A 25,761-nucleotide genomic window follows, 5' to 3' on the forward strand; every position below is an offset into this window, starting at 1 on the left:
GTGATCAAACGTACATCTTTTAGTGGGGTGCAGGGGCGAAAAAAGTGGGTATAAAATAAACGGAGCCCACATACTCAAGCTCCACCACATACCTACTATTCAGTCCTTCATGTTGTGTTTATTAATAAAGGTATGTGGTGGAGCTTGAATAAGACAGCAGTTTTAGCCCATCTTCATACTGTACTGTCACAATAGCAATCAAATTTAGGGTGCGTTTGTAAATTCACTCTGGCTATCTACGATTCAGAGCACTCCCTTTGAGTGTGCCAGAGTGCAGAATAACTAATGAATTTACGAACACACCCCTAGTTCCGGGTGGAGAAAATCGCATACTGTGCATGGTTCTCTGCATGGTTGTGCTCTGTATTTACAAGTCGGTAATAGCATAATGTAGTTGACAGTACGATAAGGAGCCCCCAAAACATCTACTTTTCAATAATTAACTATAGTAAATGTCGCAGTACTATTTTATGGTGTAATCTCAATTATCCGGTAGATGGCGATGGTGAGCCACTACATCCATGACCTGGCTATGCAAGGTCAGTGAGCCACATCCAAAACTGTTAGTTCGCAATAAACAACGAGCAATAATATGACAGCCCCAGGTTTCCCAAACTCGGGACCCCAAGGGGTGCATGTTTAGGTTTTTGCCCTAGCACTACACAGCTAATTCAACTAATAGTTTGAATCAGCTGTATAGTGTAAGGGCAAAAAACAAAATGTGCCACCTTTGGGGTCCCAAGTTTAGGAAACGCTGTAATAGCCTGTGCACTCATTCATAGATGAAGGATATTAGCCTGGAGCTAGCCTTGCTAGGCCCATCTCCCGGCTAGCCGAAAAGGTCCATCAGCCACTCCTTGGGCTACAATACCTATTTTGCCAATTGGCCTGGACCCCCGCCGACCCATCACGTCTGGACTACCGATGTAATTCGCCCGAGGAGGTTTATCAACTGGCTCCTCCGTTGCGACGTCCCCTGAATGCCCATCTGCTAGCCGCGGCCCGCTAGCTGTGTAGAGCATATCGGACTGTTAGCTTAATAAGAGGCCCATCGGACAAATTCTTTGGCAGCTATACCTATTCTGCCAATTGGCTTGGACTCTTACCCCACGGAGCCCTGCTGATCCACGACGACTGGTCTGCAGACGTAACAGCACAAGGGGGCTACAACAGACTTTCTTCTGTCGTGACGTCCCTCTAAGGCCCTTCTGCTTGCTTGCTAGCCCCGGCCCGCTAGCTGCCTGAATCGCCCTGTCTCCGGCCCGAGCCACTCACTGGACCCTATGATCACTCGGCTACGCATGCCTCTCCCTAATGTCAATATGCCTTGTCCATTGCTGTCTTGGTTAGTAATTATTGCCTAATTTCACTGTAGAGCCTCTAGCCCTGCTCAATACACCTTAGTTAACCCTTTAGTTCCACCTCCCACACATACCTCACCTGGTTTAAATTATGTTTCTAGGGACATTATCTCTCTCATAGGTTAACCTCCACTGTATTCACATCCACCATACCTTTATCTGTACATTATGCCTTGAATCTATTCTACCGTGCCCAGAAACCTGCTCCTTTTACTCTCTGTTCCGAACGTATTAGACGACCAGTTCTTATAGCCTTTAGCCGTACCCTTGTCCTACTCCTCCTCTGTTCCTCTGGTGATGTGGAGGTTAATCCAGGCCCTGCAGAGCCTAGCTCCACTCCCATTCCTCACCGTTGCCGCTTGTTATAGACCACATTCTGCCCCCAGCTGTGCCCTGGACACCATATGTGAATTGATTGCCCCCTATCTTTCTTCAGAGCTCGTGCTGATAGGTGACCTAAACTGGGACATGCTTAACACCCGGGCCGTCCTGCAATCTAAGTTTGATACCCTCAATCTCACTCAAATTATCAATAAACCTACCAGGTACAACCCCAAATCCATAAACACGGGCACCCTCATAGATATCATCCAAACCAACCTGCCCTCCAAATACACCTCTGCTGTCTTCAACCAGGATCTCAGCGATCACTGCCTCATTGCCTGCGTCCGTAATTGATCTGCGGTCAAACGACCACCGCTCATCACTGTCAAACGCTCCCTAAAACACTTCAGCGAGGAGGCCTTTCTAATCATCCTGGCACGGGTATCCTGGAAGGGCATTGACCTCATTCCGTCAGTAGAGGATGCCTGGTTGTTCTTTAGAAGTGCTTTCCTCACCATCTTAAATAAGCATGCCCCATTCAAAAAAATTAGAACCAGGAACAGATATAGCCCCTGGTTCACTCCAGACCTGACTGCCCTTGACCACCACAAAAATATCTTGTGGCGTACTGCATTAGCTTCGAATAGCCCCCGCAATATGCAGTTTTTCAAGGAAGTTAGGAACCAATATACAGTACACGGGCAGTTAGGAAAGCAAAGGCTAACTTTTTCAAACAGAAATTTGCATCCTGTAGCACAAACTCCAAAAAGTTCTGGGACACTGTAAAGTCCATGGAGAGAGTACCTCCTCCCAGCTGCCCACTGCACTGAGGCTAGAAAACACTGTCACCACAGATAAATCCGCGATAATTGAGAATTTCAATAAGGATTTTTCTACGGCTGGCCATGCTTTCCACCTGGCTACCCCTACCCTGGTCAACAGCCCTGCACCCTCCACAGCAACTTGCCCAAGCCTCCCCCATTTCTCCTTTACCCATATCCAGATAGCTGATGTTCTGAAAGAGATGCCAAATCTGGACCCCCTACAATTCAGCCAGGCTATACAATCTAGACCCTCTCTTTCTAAAATGGGCGAATACATGGATAAGTAACCTTGTCCTTGAGAGATTTACACGGTTATTAAAACGTCACGCCAGGATTATATTTTTTATTTTACCTTTATTTAACCAGGTAGGCTAGTTGAGAACAAGTTCTCATTTGCAACTGCGACCTGGCCAAGATAAAGCAAAGCAGTTCGACACATACAACAACACAGAGTTACACATGGAATAAACACAATATACAGTCAATAATACAGTAGGAAAAAAAGTCTATATACAGTGTGTGCAAATGAGGTAGGATACCAGAGGTAAGGCAATAAATAGGCCATAGTGGCGAAATAATTACAATATAGCAATTATACACTGGAGTGATAGATGTACAGAAGATGAGTGTACAAGTAGAGATAGTGGGGTGCAAAGAAGCAAAAATAAATAAAATAGATAACAGTATGGGGATGAGGTAGTTGGATGGGCTATTTACAGATAGGCTATGTACAGGTGCAGTGATCTGTGAGCTGCTCTGACAGCTGGTGCTTAAAGCTAGTGAGGGAGATATGAGTCTCCAGCTTCAGTGATTTTTGCAATTCGTTCCAGTCATTGGCAGCAGAGAACTGGAAGGAAAGGCGGCCAACAGAGGAATTGGCTTTGGGGGTGACCAGTGAAATATACCTGCTGGAGCGCATGCTATGGGTGGGTGCTGCTATGGTGACCAGTGAGCTGAGATAAGACGGGGCTTTACCTAGAAAATACTTATAGATGACCTGGAGCCAGTAGGTTTGGCGACGAATATGAAGCGAGGGCCAGTCAACGAGAGCATACAGGTTGCAGTGATGGGTAGAATATGGGGCTTTGGTGACAAAACGGATGGCACTGTGATAGACTGCATCCAATTTGCTGAGTAGAGTGTTGGAGGTTATTTTGTAAATGACATCACCAAAGTCAAGGATCGGTAGGATAGTCAGTTTTACGAGGGTATGTTTGTTGCGAAATAGGAAGCTGATTCTAGATTTAATTTTGGATTGGAGATGCTTAATGTGAGTCTGGAAGGAGAGTTTACAGTCTAACCAGACACCTAGGTATTTGTAGTTGTCCACATATTCTAAGTCAGAACCGTCCAGAGTAGTGATGCTAGTCGGGCGGGCGGGTGCGGGCAGCGAACGGTTGAAGAGCATGCATTTGGTTTTTACTAGCGTTTAAGAGCAGTTGGAGGCCACGGAAGGAGAGATGTATGGCATTGAAGTTCGTCTGGAGGTTAGTTAACACAGTGTCCAAAGAAGGGACAGAAGTATACAGAATGGTGTCGTCTGCATAGAGGTGGATCAGAGAATCACCAGCAGCAAGAGCAACATAATTGATGTATACAGAAAAGTAAGTCGGCCCAAGGATGGAACCCTGTGGCACCCCCATAGAGACTGCCAGAGGCCCGGACAACAGACCCTCCGATTTGACACACTGAACTCTATCAGAGAAGTAGTTGGTGAACCAGGCGAGGCAATCATTTGAAAAACCAAGGCTGTCGAGTCTGCCGATGAGGATGTGGTGATTGACAGAGTCGAAGGCCTTGGCCAGGTCAATGAATGCGGCTGCACAGTATTGTTTCTTATCGATGCGGTTAAGATATCGTTTAGGACCTTGAGCGTGGCTGAGGTGCACCCATGACCAGCTCTGAAACCAGATTGCATAGTGGAGAAGGTATGCTTGGATTCGAAATGGTCGTTAATCTGTTTGTTAACTTGGCTTTCGAAAACCTTAGAAAGGCAGGGTAGGATAGATATAGGTCTGTAGCAGTTTGGGTCAAGAGTGTCCCCCCCTTTGAAGAGGGGGATGACCGCAGCTGCTTTCCAATCTTTGGGAATCTCTGACGACACGAAAGAGAGGTTGAACAGGCTAGTAATAGGGGTGGCAACAATTTCAGCAGATAATTTTAGAAAGAAAGGGTCCAGATTATCTAGCCCGGCTGATTTGTAGGGGTCCACATTTTGCAGCTCTTTCAGAACATCAGCTGACTGGATTTGGGAGAAGGAGAAATGGGGAAGGCTTGGGCGAGTAGCTGTGGGGGGTGCAGTGCTGTTGCCCGGGGTAGGGGGAGCCAGGTGGAAAGCATGGCCAGCCGTAGAAAAATGCTTATTGAAATGCTTTGAAATGCTTCCCTCTTACTGAGGGAAGGAGGTTGTTGGCCATGATCTCGCGATACATGGCCCCATCCATCGTCCCCTCAATACGGTGCAGTCGTCCTGTCCCCTTTGCAGAAAAGCATCCCCAAAGAATTATGTTTCCACCTCCATGCTTCACGGTTGGGATGGTGTTCTTGGGGTTGTACTCATCCTTCTTCTTCCTCCAAACACGGCGAGTGGAGTTTAGACCAAAAAGCTCTATTTTTGTCTCATCAGACCACATGACCTTCTCCCATTCCTCCTCTGGATCATCCAGATGGTCATTGGCAAACTTCAGACGGGCCTGGACATGCGCTGGCTTGAGCAGGGGGACCTTGCGTGCGCTGCAGGATTTTAATCCATGACAGCGTAGTGTGTTACTAATGGTTTTCTTTGAGACTGTGGTCCCAGCTCTCTTCAGGTCATTGACCAGGTCCTGCCGTGTAGTTCTGGGCTGATCCCTCACCTTCCTCATGATCATTGATGCCCCACGAGGTAAGATCTTGCATGGAGCCCCAGACCGAGAGTGATTGACCGTCATCTCGAACTTCTTCCATTTTCTAATAATTGCGCCAGCAGTTGTTGCCTTTTCACCAAGCTGCTTGCCTATTGTCCTGTAGCCCATCCCAGCCTTGTGCAGGTCTACAATTTTATCCCTGATGTCCTTACACAGCTCCCTGGTCTTGGCCATTGTGGAGAGGTTGGAGTCTGTTTGATTGAGTGTGTGGACAGGTGTCTTTTATACAGGTAACGAGTTCAAACAGGTGCAGTTAATACAGGTAATGAGTGGAGAACAGGAGGGCTTCTTAAAGAAAAACTAACAGGACTGTGAGAGCCGGAATTCTTACTGGTTGGTAGGTGATCAATACTTATGTCATGCAATAAAATGCAAATTAATTACTTAAAAATCATACAATGTGATTTTCTGGATTTTTGTTTTAGATTCCGTCTCTCACAGTTGAAGTAAAAATTACAGACCTCTACATGCTTTGTAAGTAGGAAAACCTGCAAAATCGGCAGTGTTTCAAATACTTGTTCTCCCCACTGTATATACAGTACCAGTCAAAAGTTTGGACACTTACTCATTCAAGGTTTTTTATTTTGTTTTTACTATTTTCTACATTGTAGAATAATAGTGAAGACAAACAATGAAATAACACAAAAAAGTGTTAAACAAATATTTGAGATTCTTCAAAGTAGCCACATTCTCTCAACCAGCTTCATGAGGAATGCTTTGCCAACATTCTTGAAGGAGTTCCCACATATGCTGAGCACTTGTTGGCTGCTTTTTCTTCACTCTGCGGTCCAACTCATCCGTTCACCATCTCAATTGGATTGAAGTCAGTTGATTGTGGAGGCCAGATCATCTGATGCAGCACTCCATCACTCTCCTTCTTGGTCAAATAGCCCTTACACAGCCTGGAGGTGTGTTTTGGGTCATTGTCCTGTTGAAAAACAAATGATAGTCCCACTAAGCGCAAACTAGATGGGATAGCTTATCACTGCAGAATGCTGTGTGCCTTGAATTCTTAATAAATCACTGACAGTGTCACCAACATAGCACCATCACACCTCCATGATTCATTGTGGGAACGACACATGCAGCGATCATCTGTTCACCTACTCAGCTTCTCATAAAGGCGGTTGGAACCAAAAATGTAACATTTGGACTCATCAGACAAAAGGACAGATTTCCACCGGTCTAATCTCCATTGCTTGTGTTTCTTGGCCCAAGCAAGTCTCTTCTTATTGGTGTCCTCTAGTAGTGGTTTCTTTGCAGCAATTCGACCATGAATACCTGATTTCACGCAGTCTCCGCTGAACAGTTGATCTTGACATGTCTGTTACCTTGAACTCTGTGAAGCATTTATTTGTGCTCCAATACTTTTGTATGTATGTGGACACCTCTTCAAATTAGTGGATTCAGCTATTTTAGCCACACCTATTGCTGACAGGTGTATAAAATGGCCTTACTGATGAGCTCATTGAGTTTCCATGTGGCACCGTCATATGATGCCACCTTTCCAACAAGTCAGTTTGTCAAATTTCTGCCCTGCTAGAGCTGCCCCAGTCAACTGGAAGTCCTTTTTATTGTAAAATGGAAACGTCTAGGAGTAACAACTGCTCAGCCGTGAAGTGCTAGGCCAAAAAATAATATGTCCTCGGTTGCAACTACCGAGTTCCAAACTGCCTCTGGAGGCAACGTCATCACAAGTACTGTTCGCCGGGAGCTTCGTGAAATGGGTTTCCATGGCCGAGCAGACGCACACAAGCCTAAGATCGCCATACGCAATGTCAAGCATTGGCTGGAGTGATGTAAAACTCACTGCCATTGGACTTCGGAGCAGTGGAAACGCGTTCTCTGGAATGATGAATCACGCTTCACCATGTGGCAGTCCGACAGACGAATCTGGGTTTGACGGATGCCAGGAGAACGCTACCTTCCCCAATGCATAGTGTCAACTGTAAAGTTTGGAGGAGGAATAATGGTCGGGGTTGTTATTCATGGTTCGGGCTAGTCCCCATAGTTCTAGTGAAGGGAAATCTTAATGCTACAGCATACAATGACATTCTAGACCAGTGGTTTCCAAACTTTTTATAGTCCCGTACCCCTTCAAACATTCAACCACCAGCTGCCATAGTCAGCTTACTCTCAAATTTATTTTTTTGCCATCATTTGTAAGCCTGCCACACACACTATACGATACATCTATTAAACATAAGAATGAGTTTGAGTTGTCACAACCAGGCTCGTGGGAAGTGACAAAGAGCCAGGGCACAAATAATAATAATCAATAATTTTGCTCTTTATTTAGCCATCTTACATATAAAACCTTATTTGTTCATCAAAAATTGTGCTTAACTCACCACAGGTTAATGAGAAGAGTGTGATTGAAGGGATGCACATACCTCTGCAATGTTGGGTTGTATTTGGGAGACTCTGTCTTAAATATTTTTCCATTCACAGTATGTGCCTATATTTAGTTCATGCTAGTAAGGGCCGAGTATCCACTCTCACATAGGTACGTGGTTGCAAGGGGGCATCAGTGTCTTAACAGCGCGATTTGCCAATGCAGGATACTCTGAGTGCAGCCCAATCCAGAAATCTGGCAGTGGCTTCTGATTTAAATTCAATTTTCACAGAATCGCTTGTTGCAATTTTGATGAGGCTGTCTTGTTCAGATATCGGTAAGTGGACTGGAGGAAGGGCATGAAAGGGATAACAAATTCAGTTGTTTGTGTCGTCCGTTTCGATAAAGTACCTGCGTAAATGCGCTTCCAGCTCACTCAGGTGCTTCGCTATAGCACATTTGACATTGTCCATAAGCTTCAGTTCATTTGCACACAAAAAATTATACAATGGAAAGACCTGTGTGTAGTCCTTGTTAATGCAGACAGAAAAGAGCTCCAACTTCTTTTCCTCATTTTTGTCATCTCTCAATTTAAAAGAAACGTGTCAATACTTTGCCCTTTGATAACCAGCGCACTTCTGTATGTTGTAGAAGCGTTACCGCCACGTCTGTTGACTCATTCAGCTGTAACACATATAATTTACTGGCTTGTACGCGAAGCAGTAATTGTTTCAAAACATCTCCTGCCATGTCACTGATGTGTCGTGAAACAGTGTTGTTTGATAAAGGCATTGTCTGTATAGTTTTCCCAGTCATATCTGCATTAGCAGGAAGAATAAAGTCGTCAACAATAGTATAGGGCTTGCCTGTCCTAGCCACTCTGTAGCTCACTATATAAGACACTTCTAGCTCCTTCTTATTAATTGTATATGTTGCTTTTATACATGTCTTACTACTTGAAAGTGGTCTTTATTCTTGCTGTGGCTTATTTTTCAAATTGTCATGTTTCTAAATGTCTGCGCAAGAGTAAAGGTTTCCCGCGAGAGAGTAACGGTTAATGTGATTGAATGTTAATTATGTGACTAGGATACCTGTACTTGACATTGTGTTATTATTTCGCTGAACACTGGATGGTAAAACATTTTGGCGGAAGTGAAACGAGGCTGCTCAGGTGAGAGAGAAACCTCACCCAAATGTTTAGCCCCGTTGGAAAATATAAATGTACTGTTTGAGGGGGGAAAAAAATCACCTTTTTATTTGGCGTGCCGCCGACGGCATTGCGTGTACCCCTAGGAATACCTGTTCTAGACTATTCTGTGCTTCCAACTTCGTGGGAACAGTTTGGGGTAGGCCCTGTCCTGTTTCAGCATGACAATTCCCCCGTGCACGAAGTGAGGTCCATACAGAAATGGTTTGACGAGATCGGTGTGGAACAACTTGACTGGCCAGCACAGAGCCCTGACCTCAACCTCATCAAACACCTTTGGGGTGAATTGGAACGCCAACTGTGAGCCAGGCCTAATCGCCCAACATCAGTGCCCGACCTCACTTTTATACTGTTGTTGCTGAATGTAGTCACCGCAGCATGTTCCAACATCTAGTGGAAAGCCTTCCAGAAGAGTGGAGGCTGTTATAGCAGCAAACGGGGAACCAATTCCATATTAATGTCCATGATTTTAGAATGAGATGTTAGACGAGCAGGGTTCCACATACTTTGGGTCATGTATGTGTATTTATTACCGGAGTACACAAAACATTAAGAACATGCTCTTTCCATGACAGACTGATGTCACTTGTTAAATCCACTTCAATCAGTGTAGATGAAGGGCAAGACAAAAGATTTATGTTCCTTTTGAACGTGGTATGGTAGTAGGTGCCAGGTTCACCGGTTTGTGCCAAGAACTGCGACGTTGCTGGGCTGCTGGGTTTTTCACGCTCAACCGTGTCCTGTGTGTTTCAAGAATGGTCCACCACTCAGAGGACATCCAGCCAACTTGACACAACTGTGGGATGCATTGGCGTCAACGTGGGTCAGCATCCCTGAGGAACACTTTCGACATCTTGTATTGTCCATGCCCCAACGAATTGAGGCTGATCTGAGGGCAAGTATTAACTCCTGAATGGCTCATGCTCTCCCTCCCCTTTTCCCATATTCTCTGTTGTCTCTCTCTTCCTCCAGGAGTTCAACACAGAGAAGCTGACCGCCTTCATCAACACTCTGAACGGGAAGGAGGGGATGGGCTCCCGCCTGGTGACTGTACCCCCAGGGCCCAGCCTGGCTGACGCCTTGCTCTCTTCCCCTATCCTGGCTGGAGAGGGAGGCTCCATGATGGGCCTAGGCGCTAGCGACTTTGACTTTGGCGTGGACCCCAGCGCTGACCCCGAGCTTGCTCTGGTAAGAAGGCAATAGTTAAAAAAAAAAAAAACATTTTGGTACTTTAGCAGATGTTCTTATCCAGAGTGACTTAGTCAAGTGAACCAGAGTTACCAGCTGTATTATTGTTTCCCTGGCCTCTAACTGTGCCCATCTACTCAGGCTCTGCGTGTATCCATGGAGGAGCAGAGACAGAGGCAGGAGGAGGAGGCTCGCCAGGTGGCTGTTGCTTCTGCAGCCAATGTCACCACAGTGTACGGTAAGGAGATGGAGGGTAGGGATAGATGTCTTTCTAGTGAGTAGGTTTTGTATCCCTTGACTGATGTATTTTTTTTAAATGTCTAACCATTCTAATTTCTAAAGTATGTAGGGTATAAAAGAAGAGAATACTGATGCTTGTACTGTATGATGGTTTAATTGACCAATTCGCTCGCTCTCAGAATCTGAGGAGGCCCTGCTAAAGATGTCGGTGACTCAGCCTGAGACTGGTGGAGCTGCAGTGCTGCCTGACTGCAGCAATATAACAGAGGAGGAGCAGATTGCATACGCCATGCAGATTTCCCTGGCCGGAGAAGGTGGGTTATAATCACCATCCACACTCATGCTTTCTGAATAGCACCCACTGACATACACACTTGTTAGCTGTGTGGGTGATTTTAAAAAGTGATTGTAGGTCCTTTTTTATTTTTTTACTGTTTTTGATTCAAAGCTTGGGACCTACCAATGATCCAGACTGACGCACTGCAAACCAAAACAAAGGGACAGATGCGGCCACTTACCATTGCCAGATACATATCGATTTTCCATATGATATACATTCTATTTGATTTTGACTCTCCCTCCACTCCCTACCAACCCGTCCCCGTGATCAGAGTATGGAGATGTGATGGCTATGGACACAGGTGCCCCCATGGACACTGAGACTGCCGAGGTAGGTAACTCGCATGATCAATGAAATCAGGAACCTTACGATTTGTTGTTCAATACATTCATGTGTGGTATCGGTCTGCAAAAAATTCCCAGCTGCATTTTATGAAACGTGCTCTCTCTTGATTGTGTATGTTCTCTATCTCCCATCCAATCAGAATCACCTTTATTTGCCAAGTACATTTACAGGTACCAGGAATTTGACCTGATGAAATTATTCTGACAACAATAAACAGAATATACAATCAGTGCCCTTCATTAATAATGTGCCTTGTGGCTCTTCCTCAGGAGGACGATGACTATTATGTAATGCAGAGTACCTCCAGAGCGTTCTGGAGAACTTGCCAGGCGTCAACCCTAACAATTTTTTATTTTATTTTATTTTTATTTCACCTTTATTTAACCAGGTAGGCTAGTTGAGAACAAGTTCTCATTTGCAACTGCGACCTGGCCAAGATAAAGCATAGCAGTGTGAACAGACAACAACACAGAGTTACACATGGAGTAAACAATAAACAAGTCAATAACATGGTAGAAAAAAAAGAGAATCTATATACAATGTGTGCAAAAGGCATAAGGTAGGCAATAAATCGAGTAATTACAATTTAGCAGATTAACACTGGAGTGATAAATCATCAGATGATCATGTGCAAGAAGAGATACTGGTGTGCAAAAGAGCAGAAAAGTAAATAAATAAAAGCAGTATGGGGGGTGAGGTAGGTAAATTGGGTGGGTAGTTTACAGATGGACTATGTACAGCTGCAGCGATCGGTTAGCTGCTCGGATAGCAGATTTTTAAAGTTGTTGAGGGAGATAAAAGTCTCCAACTTCAGAGATTTTTGCAATTCGTTCCAGTCGCAGGCAGCAGAGAACTGGAAGGAAAGGCGTCCAAATGAGGTTTTGGCTTTAGGGATGATCAGTGAGATACACCTGCTGGAGCGCGTGCTACGGGTGGGTGTAGCCATCGTGACCAGTGAAATGAGATAAGGCGGCACTTTACCTAGCATAGCCTTGTAGATGACCTGGAGCCAGTGGGTCTGACGACGAACATGTAGCGAGGGCCAGCCGACTAGGGCATACAGGTTGCAGTGGTGGGTCGTATAAGGTGCTTTAGTAACAAAACGGATGGCACTGTGATAAACTGCATCCAGTTTGCTGAGTAGAGTATTGGAAGCTATTTTGTAGATGACATCGCCGAAGTCGAGGATCGGTAGGATAGTCAGTTTTACTAGGGTAAGTTTGGCGGCGTGAGTGAAGGAGGCTTTGTTGCGGAATAGAAAGCCGACTCTAGATTTGATTTTGGATTGGAGATGTTTGATATGAGGCCATCCGAAACGCCATGGGCTCCCTGGCCTCCCAGACAGGCCCACCCAAGCCTAACAGCAAGAAGGACGAGGAGAAGAAGAAATGAGGAATGGGGACAAACAGATTGACGACAACCATGGGACTGCGTCCGAAATGGAACCCTTTTCCCTAAATAGTGCACTACTTTTGACAGCACACTGGTCTAAAGTAGTACACTATAAGGAATTGGGGGCCATTTCAGATGAAACCATGGACAACAAGACAAAGACATGACACATATAGGGTAGTTGACACTGACAGACTAATGCAAGGTTACATACAGGAACACAGTTGGACGGACACTAATGCATGATATGACTTACTGATGACGGACTGTCGACAATATCCACAAGAAACCCACAAGCACACACAAATAGACCAGACAACAGTAAGACCAAACTGGGTCTTTACTGCCATTCAATTGGATATGATCTTCTTATCTCCATATCATCTCAGTGTAATAGACATCATTTCTGGTTTCTCACTGATTTACCCTGTCTTAACTGACTTACTCGCTAACTGGCATTATAAGTGGCATTTAATGACATGTCCCCAAGCTTGTAAACTAAACAGTATCCATCTTTCATTTCTTTTTTTTTTTTTTCTGTTGCAATAGAAAAGATGGATGAAGCTTGTTTGTATGAATGTTTCCTTTTATGACCCTCAACTCCACATAGCTAGAATAGGAACGTTTTAATAAGAGACCATGTTTCCCATGCCAATAAAGCCCTTACATTGAAATTGAATTGAGAGATGTGTGATCTGTGGCAATAATTATCATATCTGGTGTTATTATATACAAACTGTAGACACCAGTTTAGTGTCCCATTTAGAAATGTAAAAAATCACATGTGTTCGTATGTGGCACCATTCCCTTGACAACTTATTTTTGTGGCATCGGCAGTAAAAAAAATTAATTGCATCGATACAATGATCTGATAGGACCTCTTTTCATCATGTGACGGGAAGTAAGGGCTCTTCGTCTGGAGCGAGAGACTATAGTCGGGAATCACAGATCCAGGTAAACAATCAAAATGTGCAATTGAGATTGAAAATACCGGTCCCACCAATTGTCCACAGTGACAATGATCAACCCATAAGATCAATTTATTGACAATAGTGCATGGTTATTCCCCAGTAACCCGTTATGAATGGATACAATGGCCTCCGCTAAAGGAACCCTCGCGCTGCTTGGGCTCAGTGGCCAGATAGCCTGGCTGAATATGATGAAGGGGAAGCCGAAAATAAACTCACAGCTGCAAGACGTTTGTGGTGTTAAATTATTCATCATTGTGAAACCATTGCAGGTTATTCCATATGTAAGGCATCTCAAAAGCTGCATTTAATGTTCTCACTCAGTGAATTAAACTATTAAACAGATCAACAGAAGTGCATTTCTTTCTTAGCTAGCTATGTTGTAGCTTTTACCTAGCTAGCATTAGCTAGTTGTTGACATAATCGTAGACAACACGATCTGTCTGTTTCAGAAACGGTATTGTGTTCATGTTAGCTAGGCAACATAGCCCCCTACTCGCAATGTTTACTGTATGAAATACTTTGAGAAGCTGGCTAGTAATCTTAGTGTCGGAACAGTCCTAGCTATCACTGCTCGGGTCAAAGAAATCTTGCTCTGTTCATCGACATGGATCTGCTGCTAACTAGCTAGCTTGCCTAGGTATTAACTAGGTAGCTAGTTATATTTACTGAACAGGAACATGAAGGATTATATCCCTTTTTATTAAAACTTTTGTAAACATGATTTAGGTACAATGAGAAACACAGGATGTTATCGTGCCATCATGTCACTCATTTTCTGTCCGCTTGGTGTACTCTGTCTTGCAGGATTAGGTCCCGGCATGGGGGACATGAAGACACCAGATTTCGATGACCTGTTGGCAGCGTTTGACATTCCCGACATTGACGCTAAAGAGGCCATCGAGTCTGCTCCTGATGAGGCTGAGGGCCCACATGGGCCAGGCGGTGCTCCTCTGGGAAAGCCAGACGGTGGGGTTGGTGTAGAGCCGTCTCTGAGACCACCTAGCCCCCCAGACCCCCAGGCTGACACTCCTATTGTCAGCGTTATTGTAAAGAACCGTGTGCGACCCGACACCATCGATGGAGGGGATGGGGACACAGACCAGGACACTATGGATGGCATTGCTGGGGTCGCTGTGGGTCCACGGCTCGGTGCCTGTACCCCAGGCATGGCGGAATCTGAACCACTCAACCACAATGGGTTTGGGGCCTCTGGTGTGACCCCGCCCCTAACCCAGGCTCATGCCCAATCTAATGGGGAGCCGTGGTCCGTGTGTACCCCCAAAACAGCTTCAGAGGGCGGAGGATGCGGTGCTGGATCAACTAAATCTGCCAAGCAGGTTGGCAATATATTCAACAGACTGAAGCCTCTCATGGTGCAGGGGTCGGGAGACCCTGTAGGGAAGGCGAGGAAGATGCAGCTTCTACAGCAGCAGCACTACCAGCAGCAGCAGCATACACAGCAAGAAACGGGCCAAGGAGGAGGAGATGAGGGCAAAGCGTCGTTATCCTCCTCTTCATCTGTCGAGTCTGCTCCTCTTGTCCCAGGAGTGTCAGTTGGACTGTCCTCTCCTTTCTTCCCGCCTTCCAAGCCTTTGCTCCTGTCTCCGTCATCCGCCCTCACCTCACACCTGCTGCACTCATCTCAGCCGTTTAACGGGGCACCTAAAGCCGGCCCGGCATTATTTAGTCCACGAGACTCAGAGGAGGATGATTCCGATCCGGACCTAGGGCCCCCGCTGCTGATCCAGGAACCCCCTGACTCCCCCTCCCGCACCCCTCCTAAACTGGCACGTCGTTTTAGATCCCCTGCTGCCATCTCTGACTCCACCCATCCCATGGCCTCATCGGCAGCTCACCCCAAACCAGGGGACACTCCCTCGGGCACTGGCGTGACCTCCTCAACTCCCCAGTCAGGCTCCACCAAGAGTCCACCACAGGAAGACAAACACCCAGAGCATGTTATAGAAGAGCGGGACTCGCCTGAAAGTCCTGAGCCAGAGATACCCAAATCGGCATCACCAGTAACTGTCAAGAGGTGCTCCAGCCCTGCAGTAGCCTCCACACCGCCCCCCTCAGACCTTCAGGAGCCTAAGGAGGAGGAGGAGGAGATGGAGGTGGGGAATGGAATAGAGAAGGCTATGGATGGCAAGGCAGATTTTGGAAAGGAAGAGGGTGCAAGAACAGGAGAGGAGAAAATGGAGATGGATGATGGCAAGTCTAAACCTCCAACCACCGAAGGTGGCACCTCAATTCCAGGAGGGCCTCCGGCTCCAACCAGGCCCCTCAAAGTGCGGATAAAGACCATCAAAACGTCCTCTGGTGGAATCACCAGAACTGTTACCAGGGTCGCACCCAAAGCAGGTGCTGCTGGAGCCAAGGGTTTGGACCCCAGCAAAGCTCATCAAGGGGGGCGCAAGGTCCCTGCCAACAGGTCCCGGAAGCCTGACACTCCCTCTGGTCGTATGGTAGACTCCCAGCCGCAGAAAGTAAAGAGCCTCAACACACTACCTGTGTCTACACTAGCAGCCAGTAGCGCTATGCTAGTTGCTGCAACCAAGGCTCAGAACAAGATGGCTGCCTCAGACAAAGCCATGGTATCTGCCACTGCTGTTAGCTTCACTAAATCTGCCGCCCTGCCTGCCGCTCCCTCTGTCTCCTCTCCTAAGTTCTCAGTAGCCACCGGTGGGCTGTGCGTACGTCCTGTCGGTGCTAAAACAGCTAACGGAGGCACCGCCAGCATCCTAGCCGGCACTCACCAGCCAAACAAGCCTGCCTCCATTGTGAACAGTACGGGTGCCGTCATCTCCCGCAGTCAGTCTAGCCTGGTAGAGGCCTTCAACAAGATCCTCAACAGCAAGAACCTGCTGCCCAGTTATAAACCCGACCTCTCTGCTCCACCGCCCCCAGAGTGGGGGCTTCCGCTGCCTGCCACGGGCTACCGCTGTCTGGAATGTGGCGACGCCTTCGCCCTGGAGCGCAGCCTGGCCCGTCACTACGACAGGCGCTCGCTGCGCATCGAAGTGACCTGCAACCACTGTGCCAAACGGCTGGCCTTCTTTAACAAGTGCAGCCTGCTGCTCCACGCCAGGGAGCATAAGGAACGCGGGCTGGTCATGCAGTGCTCTCACCTCGTCATGAGGCCCGTCAACGTGGAGCAGATGATTGGCCAGCAGGACACCACACCCATCGGTAAGGCGTGTCTTTCGGAATAGTTTTTAGTGACAGTGACTACGTCTCATAGGGCTCTGGACAAAAGTAGTGCAAAAAAAGTAAAAGCCATTTAGGACGCATACAATGTGGCTTCACAAACAATGCTTTATTTCTGTCAGGATGTGGTCAGTAAGTTCGATTCACCTCCATCTTCTTTGTGTTCTTGCTTTGCTGTATTGACACGCCATGCTATCCCCTTCTTCAATTTCTTGTCCTCCCCCAGTCTCCTCCCCCACGTCCGGAGTCCCCGCCGTATCGTCCAGCTCCAGCCCACTGAAGGACACACGGTCTCCCTCCTCCGCACAGCCGAGACCAGTCCGCCGCGCGCTCCAGAGCCCCCAGGCACTGATGCCCCTCCCCTGCAAGAAGGGCGAGGTGCTGCAGTACCACAACTTCAAGTGTCCCGAGTGCCAGGCCCAGTTCTCTGGCAAGGCCGAGCTGGTTGCCCACTTCCAGCAGATCAGAGCTACACCCAACTCGGTGAGTCCTTTGATATAGAGCCTGAAGTATGGGTGTGCATTACTTACAGGCTAGTAACGAACTACTAGTGTCAAGCTTAGTCATGTATAATTACTGAATGAGTATTGACTAAGGTAAAGCAGGCCATTAAACATATTAAAGCGGTTTCCCAGACACCGATTAAGCCTTGTCCTGGGCTAAGAAACACTTTCAATGGAGAACCTCCACTGAACATGCCCTTTAGTCCAGAATTAGGCTTAATCTGTGTTTGGGAAACCACTTTAATATGTTTAATGGCCTCCTTTACGTTATGTATTAGTCAATACTATTACATAATACTAGTGTTTACTATGAAAACAAGTCATTTGTAATGGCTCAAAATGCTTTTATTAACTCTCCTTCCCCCTTCCAAGACATGTGGGTGATGACTGTCTTATTACACAATACTAGTTTTAATATTAGTAGAAGTTTTGCAGTATTAGAAGTAGTAGTGTATTCATAGTTGTATGCCGTAGTCAACTTTTATACCTTTTCTCCCCCTCTCTCCTCCCTATCCAAACCTGTACGCTGTGCTCCACTCCCATGATGCTGCTAATGTTTACTATGAAAACGAATTATGATTAATGCCTCTTGTGTGTACTAAATGTCAATTGTTAAACCTGTTCCCGCTCATCTTCCTGCCCAGACCTGTACCCTGTGTTCCCCTCCCATGATGCTGCCTAACTGGTGCAGTGTGTCGGCTCACCAGAGGATTCATAAGCACCGGGCACCCCACGTCTGTCCAGAGTGTGGGGGCATCGCCCGGCAGGCCAGCTTCCAGACCCACCTGGAGGAGGCCTGTCTGCACTTCGCCCGCCGCATCGGATACAGGTGAAGTGATAGTGTCTGCACTGATAAGTCAGCAGCAAATGTAATAGGTCTGCACACGAAGGATGTTGCAAAAAGTATTTTCACTAGCTTATACAGACGCTTCGGCTTAGCAGCTTTTTTCAGTGTTTAAGTGATCTGCACTGATATGCAAACGTGCTCCAAATACACGCATGTCTACATTCCACAAGCTACTGCTTAGATGCAGCATTGTCAGGTGGATGTATGAGTGAGAGAACTACAATAATCAAATGCAAATTCTCGCCGTAGTTACATGCCACCCAATTGTCAGTGGACACTCTATTAGCATCATTGACAACAGCGACTAAACCAGTGTGTTTAACATTTTGTTTTTGTTCATATCCATCCCCCCAGGTGCTCCAGTTGCCAGGTGGTCTTCGGGGGTCTGAACTCCATCAAGTCCCACATCCAGACGGCCCACTGCGAGGTGTTCCACAAGTGCCCCAGCTGCCCCATGGCCTTCAAGTCTGCCCCTAGTGCACAGGGACACATCAGCACCCAGCACCCCACCCTCACCGGGGGACAGGCCAAGTAAGTGCCCCACAGTCACTGAACCATGTTATGTCTCTAGGTTTAGAGCAGTGTTTTCCAATCCTGGTCCTGAGGACCCAGAGGGGTGCACGTTTTTGTCCTAGTGCTCTAGCACTAACACACTTAATTCAACTGTGTTCATGTGTATTAAAACAAAAATGTGCATATTTTGGGTCTCCAAGACCAGGATTGGGAAACACTGGTTTAGTGTATTTTTAAAGCACGTCTCAGTTTTTGTCCAAATTTGAGCCCTGATAAAAACGCTACATTCACGCCACTATTTCCCTCTTTCTCTGTATTTGCAGAATGATCTACAAGTGTGTGATGTGCGATACAGTTTTTACCCAGAAACCGTTACTGTACATGCATTTCGACACCCACCTGGCCAAGCAGAAAGTGCATGTGTTCAAGTGTCCTGACTGCACCAAACTCTACGCGCAGAAAGGTTCCATGATGGAACACATAAAGGTTTGTTTAGTTACATTCTAACTCACAGGGAAACATATGATTGCAGTAAAGGAAAGTGATATGTTAGTTGTTCAATGGTAAATAGTAAATGATGGTAAATAGTCATTTATATTCGCTCATTTGACACTGTTGTTTTCCATTATCACTTTTCTCTTGTCTGATTGGTCATTCCTCTCATTTCCTCTTATACTGTTGTCCAGACTGCTCACAGAGGGCTGTCAGTCAAACAGGAGGGACAATCCGATGCCTCCGCCCCTGCCACAGCCCCCACCAACCCCTCCACCCCCTCCCCCCCCAAATCTAAGCCCTCTGAAAAAACAGACAACTCAGATGGAGAGGACTGGGGCCGAGAGCAAGAAGAAGAGGAGGAGGAGGAGGAAGGAGAGGAAGAGGGGGATGAGGACTATGAGAAACCTGAGAATCAGTCTAGTTCTATGGAGGCAGGCAGCCATCGTGGGACCCCCTCAGAATGGAGCTGCCAGCAATGTCAGAAGAGCTTCACACAGAGCGACGACTACATCTCTCACATGAAAACAGAGCATGGAAAGGTACGGCCATACAAATGTAATTAATTGTAAAAAAGAGAAGACAAATTGAATGATTCGCTTCGCTATTGCAGTAGTTGGGATTCGGTAAGAGCTCAGTGAATTGAATCACGGGAATCAATCATTTGTGAATCGCAAAAATGAAAAAACTTGTTTTGTAGATACTTTAAGTTGATTTGGGCATTGCAACTAAATAGATGCTAGTCAGCATGCAGTGAACACTTCTAAAGTAAGATACATCTGACTAACCTAGAATAGGTACATTTCCTGAAGACAGGGTGTGCTTGCTTCCGCTGTCTAAAAATATTTGTATGATTACAGTAGTGGGAGATGTGTTAAATGTACAATTCCAGCTAAATAAAAGCTGAAGCAGTTCAATATACACTGCTCAAAAAAATAAAGGGAACACTTAAACAACACAATGTAACTCCAAGTCAATCACACTTCTGTGAAATCAAACTGTCCACTTAGGAAGCAACACTGACAATAAATGTAACATGCTGTTGTGCAAATGGAATAGACAACAGGTGGAAATTATAGGCAATTAGCAAGACACCCCCAATAAAGGAGTGGTTCTGCAGGTGGTGACCACAGACCACTTCTCAGTTCCTATGCTTCCTGGCTGATGTTTTGGTCACTTTTGAATGCTGGCGGTGCTTTCACTCTAGTGGTAGCATGAGACGGAGCCTACAACCCACACAAGTGGCTCAGGTAGTGCAGCTCATCCAGGATGGCACATCAATGCGAGCTGTGGCAAGAAGGTTTGCTGTGTCTGTCAGCGTAGTGTCCAGAGCATGGAGGCGCTACCAGGAGACAGGCAAGTACATCAGGAGACGTGGAGGAGGCCGTAGGAGGGAAACAACCCAGCAGCAGGACCGCTACCTCCGCCTTTGTGCAAGGAGGAGCAGGAGGAGCACTGCCAGAGCCCTGCAAAATGACCTCCAGCAGGCCACAAATGTGCATGTGTCTGCTCAAACGGTCAGAAACAGACTCCATGAGGGTGGTATGAGGGCCCGACGTCCACAGGTGGGGGTTGTGCTTACAGCCCAACACCGTGCAGGACGTTTGGCATTTGCCAGAGAACACCAAGATTGGCAAATTCGCCACTGGCGCCCTGTGCTCTTCACAGATGAAAGCAGGTTCACACTGAGCACATGTGACAGTCTGGAGACGCCGTGGAGAACGTTCTGCTGCCTGCAACATCCTCCAGCATGACCGGTTTGGCGGTGGGTCAGTCATGGTGTGGGGTGGCATTTCTTTGGGGGGCCGCACAGCCTTCCATGTGCTCGCCAGAGGTAGCCTGACTGCCATTAGGTACCGAGATGAGATCCTCAGACCCCTTGTGAGACCGTATGCTGGTGCGGTTGGCCCTGGGTTCCTCCTAATGCAAGACAATGCTAGACCTCATGTGGCTGAAGTGTGTCAGCAGTTCCTGCAAGAGGAAGGCATTGATGCTATGGACTGGCCCGCCCGTTCCCCAGACCTGAATCCAATTGAGCACATCTGGGACATCATGTCTCGCTCCATCCACCAACGCCACGTTGCACCACAGACTGTCCAGGAGTTGGCGGATGCTTTAGTCCAGGTCTGGGAGGAGATCCCTCAGCAGACCATCCGCCACCTCATCAGGAGCATGCCCAGGCGTTGTAGGGAGGTCATACAGGCACGTGGAGGCCACACACACTACTGAGCCTCATTTTGACTTGTTTTAAGGACATTACATCAAAGTTGGATCAGCCTGTAGTGTGGTTTTCCACTTTAATTTTGAGTGTGACTCCAAATCCAGACCTCCATGGGTTGATACATTTGATTTCCATTGATAATTTGTGTGATTGTTGTCAGCACATTCAACTATGTAAAGAAAAAAGTATTTAATAAGAATATTTCATTCATTCAGATCTAGGATGTGTTATTTTAGTGTTCCCTTTATTTTTTTGAGCAGTGTAGTAAAAATAAGTCTGATTACTTTAGTAGAATGCTATACACCGAGTGTACAAGACATTAGGAGCACTTGCACTTTCCATTACATAGACTGACCAGGTGAAAGCTATGATCCCTTATTGATGTCACCTGTTAAATCAGTGTAGATGAAGGGGAGGAGACAGGTTAAATAATCATTTTCAAGCCTTAAGACAATTGAGAAATGGATTGTGTACAGTATGTGTGCCATTCAGAGGGTGAATAGGCAAAACAAAAGTTGTAAGTGCCTTTGAACGGGGTATGGTATTAGGTGCCAGGCGCACCGGTTTAAGCGTGTCAAGAACTGCAATGCTGCTGGGTAATTTCACACTCAACAGTTTCCCGTGTGTATCAAGAATGGTCCACCACCCAAAGGCCATCCAGCCAACTTGACAACTGTGGGAAGCATTGAAGTCAACATGAACCAGCATCCCTGTGGAATGCTTTCAACACCTTGAGTCCATGCTCTGATGAATTGAGGCTGTTCAGAGGACAACTCAATAGTAGGAAGGTGCTCCTAATGTTTTGTACACTGAGTGTATATTATCAATTATGGAAAATGTCTGACTAATTCAGCTGGGACAGGCTTTCAGTGATGCTAATCAACACCTGACACCAATGTAGTTAATTAGGAGGGTACCCTGACTGGGACTCAAACCTTGGTCCCTGTGGCTGTCACTACAAAACCATTATACCAAAAGGCTAAAATCTCTTGCTGAGGTCACTAGGTGTTTGTACCAAGGTTTAGTATTTTTACGACTTCTTGATTTGTTTTTATTTTCTTCGCTTGCCTCACTTTTCCAGGCAGAAAAAAATCTGTTATACAGTAAATAAAATGTGTATGCTCGAAGTGTAATGTCACACACAGGGAGGTTACGAAAGGACTCACCCTCTCTTATTTCCTTGTGTATCTGCCTCTGTAGGCTATGAAGAAGTTCCTGTGTCGTGTGTGTGAGAGCTCCTTCTGCACCTCTTCCAGCCTGCGGCGCCATGTACGGGTCATCCACGAGGGCAACAAGAGAGTCTTCCACTGCCAGTGAGTGAACACCATACTCATCTAAACTTCCACAAAAGCACCCTATTTGGTTCCCTGTAGCTCAGATGGTAGAGCATGGATAGTGGGTTCAATTCATGGGACCACCCATACATTCTGCTAAATGACATATATTATATTTGAAAATGTCTAAGAGTGGATGGGACCAGACAATTAGCAGGGACATTTAGAATGTTATGTTCAGTCTAATATCAGCCCACCTAGGTAAAGTGTACAGCATCCTCAGAGCCTATGTGTCTACTTGTGTGTTTGCAGATATTGCACCGAGGGCAAGCGGACCTTCAGCAGTCGGCTCATACTGGAGAAGCATATCCAGGTCCATCATCACGGGGTCAGATCCACTGACGGACAGGTCAGTTAGAATCCATTCTTTTTTCCATTACTTGGTGGGGGTACATTTCAGTCTCAGCCATAATTGGACAACTGTACTCTTGTTTCCTGTGTGCTCTCTGCAACGTTGGTCTATAATGTTACCCATTCTGTGGTTACTTGGATCTGAATATGTTAAACCAAAAATCAAGATAAGGCTTTTTGAACATTCTCTCTTTTTCCCCATCGCTCCTCTGTCCCCCTGCAGGGCCCTCAGACCAGGAAGCGTTCAGCACCGGGTAAGGGACCAGGCAGCTCGTCTGAAGCTGACGGGGAGGGGGGTCCACCAGGGGACGAGGAAGGGGGTGGCACGGACAGCGGAGAGGCCACAGAGGAGGGGGGCGAGGAGGGCTGCAGTCCCGTGAAGAGAACTCGAGCGTCAGCGCCTCCCGAGCCCGAGGAGGCCGACAACGTGTTCCACTGCGTGCCGTGCGGCTTTGCCACAGAGGATGCCGCCGAGTTCCAGCGCCACATCCCGCAGCATCGCGCCGATGCCGCCTCCTTCCAGTGCCTGCAGTGTGGCGTGTGCTTCGCCTCGGCCGGCTCCCTGGGACGCCACCGTTTCATCACCCACCGCGTGAGAGACCCCCAGGGGGAGTCAGATCGCAGGCCGCCGCGCACCCCTTCTTCCCCGGACGGCTCACCCTCCTCCCCCCTGGAGGGAGAGGACGGGAAGGGGAGTATGAGCTGCAGGGTGTGCAGGCGGCGCTTCAACATTGCCTCCGACCTTAACACCCACTTGAGGACCCACGGCATGGCTTTCATCACCGCCCACAAGACGGACAAGCCCCAGTAGATTGAAGCTGCCCCTAGATGCTGATCCTGGGTCAGTTTTGCATTTCCCCCACTAATGTTTAAGGTTAGGATTGGAGGAGAGGAAGCTGATCCTAGATCTGTAACTCTGGGAAACTTCACCCCAGAGCCGGACAAGCCACAAGTATGGAGAGGAGGGGTGAGGCCTCGGAGTGACGGACAGGCCTGGGAGATGAGGGGTTTTGACTTGGAATCATTCTTGGGTAGCTAAATTTAGATGGATAAAAGCAGACCCAGATCTACTTCTGTGCTGTTTTGAGCCAACTGAGCTCTGTGTTTCTTTGTCACTAACTGTGCAGTTATACTCGCATGCTGAGCATCATACTGAGCAGTGGACTGGACACGCATGGGGATGGGAGTTCTGAGGGTCAAGACCACCTGATCATAGCATTTACATAAGCCATATGTGTCCATCATCTACTTATTATTTTTCTGCTTTTAATATTGTTGTGTCTCTGTATCTTCATGTGAACCATACTATATTTTCTACATGCGTTTCCTTCTGTATTGTATTTTTTTCACATTTGTCCATGTCTTTCTTACTAATTTCCTTATCCGAGCCATGTGTCTTGAAAGGTATTCTGTCTGTCTTGCATTGCATTGTCAAACTCACATCCACACAGAGACACTGTACAAAGAAAGCACTCCTTTGGTTGGTCCTAGATCAGTTTCTATGGGTCCATCTCTTTAGTGAGGGCTGGATAAAACTGTTCTCAAATCAGTAACCTTAGAAGTATCTGAAACAAAAAAGGAGTATTTGGAGCGTTTTAAACACTGATTTTAAGTACTAATAACATTGTTCTGTTTATTTATATGAAACACATTATTGTTGTTGTTTGTGGGAGTCATTTGCCACCAATCTTATATCAAGATTAAATGGTAAAAGTAGTTTGAAATGGATGCCACAGACAGTGAAAGGTGAGATTCATATCTGTGTTCCAAACACATTTCTGTAGGAGATGAGGTTGCATAGATTATTGTAACCCGTCTTATTGAGTGGTACATTGTGTCGTCAAAATTGTAGCTGGGACGAGATTTCACCTGTGGTGCACATGGGTGTATGTTGTGCTGTAAATACATCTTATACACTAAAAGAAAGCTTTTGGGTTTTAATTCTTATGAAAATGTGAATTTAAGTATAGTATTTGTACTCGTAACAATTGTATTTAATTTCTTTTTCAATTTGAAACATTTTTATGGAAGGTAGCTAGCTATATTGTCACTCACAATTAAGTAGAGGGAAAATCTGAGGGGCTGTATTTTTTATTTTTTGTGTATTTCTCCCCAATTTCGTGGTATCCAAATGGTAGTAGTTACAGTCTTGTCTCGTCGCTGCAACTCCCGTACGGACTCGGGAGAGGCGAAGGTCGAGAGCCATGCGTCCTCCGAAACACAACCCAACGCCCATCCAACCCGGAAGCCAGCCGCACCAATGTGTCGGAGGAAACACTGTATACCTGGCGACCGTGTCAGCGTGCACTGCGCCCAGCCCGCCACAGGAGTCACTAGTGTGCGATGAGACAAGGATATCCCTGCCGGCCAAACCCTCCCCTAACCCGGACGACGCTGGGCCAATTGTGCGCCGCCCCATGGATCTCCCGGTCGCGACAGAGCCTGGACTCGAACCCAGAATCTCTAGTGGCACAGCTAGCACTGCAATGCAGTGCCTTAGACCACTGTGCCACTCGGGAGGCCCTTTATTGTGATTTAATGATGTGTACGAACGTTTATCTCTTTGGTATGATTGTTTTCTAACTGCAGAATCCATGCTTGCTGTACCCCACTTTCTTATGTATCTGTCTCAAAAACCTCGTCATGTGAAGAAAGCCTTTTTAAAAATGTTGCCCCGATATATTTATATTAGAGAAATAATGATTCCACAAGCTTCATTTTATTATTTTCCATAATGACTAGTCTGCTTGCTGAATTCCCATACAGTTTTTGTGCCGTTTCAAAATAAATGTGTGTAAAGGAGAACTTTACTTCTGTCCAGTCTTTGAATAAGCGTTATAGAACTGTTTAGAGTATGGCA

The 25,761-nt window shown here is 46.6% G+C and overlaps 2 protein-coding genes across 4 annotated transcripts; both read left to right on the top strand.

Moving 5' to 3' along the window:
- Nucleotides 1-8,169: 8,169 nt before the first annotated feature.
- LOC129819447 (26S proteasome non-ATPase regulatory subunit 4-like) lies at nucleotides 8,170-13,118 on the top strand. Its single transcript, XM_055875766.1, has 5 exons — nucleotides 8,170-8,190; nucleotides 9,930-10,145; nucleotides 10,287-10,383; nucleotides 10,565-10,699; nucleotides 10,997-13,118. Exons 1-5 carry the CDS (start codon nucleotides 8,170-8,172, stop codon nucleotides 11,077-11,079), a joined length of 552 nt encoding a protein of 183 aa, XP_055731741.1. The 3' UTR covers nucleotides 11,080-13,118.
- A 210-nt stretch (nucleotides 13,119-13,328) lies between these two features.
- znf687b (zinc finger protein 687b) lies at nucleotides 13,329-25,706 on the top strand. Of its 3 annotated transcripts, none has more exons than XM_055875835.1 (11): nucleotides 13,341-13,416; nucleotides 13,534-13,714; nucleotides 14,238-16,622; nucleotides 16,867-17,123; nucleotides 17,788-17,972; nucleotides 18,345-18,521; nucleotides 18,827-18,989; nucleotides 19,190-19,537; nucleotides 22,417-22,529; nucleotides 22,803-22,899; nucleotides 23,125-25,706. In XM_055875835.1, exons 3-11 carry the CDS (start codon nucleotides 14,252-14,254, stop codon nucleotides 23,710-23,712), a joined length of 4,299 nt encoding a protein of 1,432 aa, XP_055731810.1. In that variant the 5' UTR covers nucleotides 13,341-13,416; nucleotides 13,534-13,714; nucleotides 14,238-14,251; the 3' UTR covers nucleotides 23,713-25,706. The 3 variants fall into 3 exon arrangements, with proteins under 3 accessions (XP_055731811.1, XP_055731810.1, XP_055731812.1); XM_055875837.1 differs by having other exon boundaries at nucleotides 13,534-13,660; XM_055875836.1 differs by lacking the exon at nucleotides 13,534-13,714 and having other exon boundaries at nucleotides 13,329-13,416.
- The last annotated feature ends 55 nt before the right edge of the window (nucleotides 25,707-25,761 follow it).

This window comes from Salvelinus fontinalis, chromosome 22 (assembly GCF_029448725.1).
Source record: "Salvelinus fontinalis isolate EN_2023a chromosome 22, ASM2944872v1, whole genome shotgun sequence".
NCBI classification, from domain to species: domain Eukaryota; kingdom Metazoa; phylum Chordata; class Actinopteri; order Salmoniformes; family Salmonidae; genus Salvelinus; species Salvelinus fontinalis.

Excerpts from the sequence above, each read along its gene's own strand:
- LOC129819447 (XM_055875766.1), top strand. The coding sequence starts at position 8,170 with ATGCGCTTCCAGCTCACTCAG. Across the intron at positions 8,191-9,929 it reads TGCGCTTCCAGCTCACTCAG|GAGTTCAACACAGAGAAGCT; the intron begins GTGCTTCGCTAT and ends CTCTTCCTCCAG. Across the intron at positions 10,700-10,996 it reads GATTTCCCTGGCCGGAGAAG|AGTATGGAGATGTGATGGCT; the intron begins GTGGGTTATAAT and ends CCCCGTGATCAG.
- znf687b (XM_055875836.1), top strand. The coding sequence starts at position 14,252 with ATGGGGGACATGAAGACACCAGATTTCGATGACCTGTTGGCAGCGTTT. Across the intron at positions 17,124-17,787 it reads TCAGAGCTACACCCAACTCG|ACCTGTACCCTGTGTTCCCC; the intron begins GTGAGTCCTTTG and ends CTTCCTGCCCAG. Across the intron at positions 19,538-22,416 it reads TGAAAACAGAGCATGGAAAG|GCTATGAAGAAGTTCCTGTG; the intron begins GTACGGCCATAC and ends CTGCCTCTGTAG.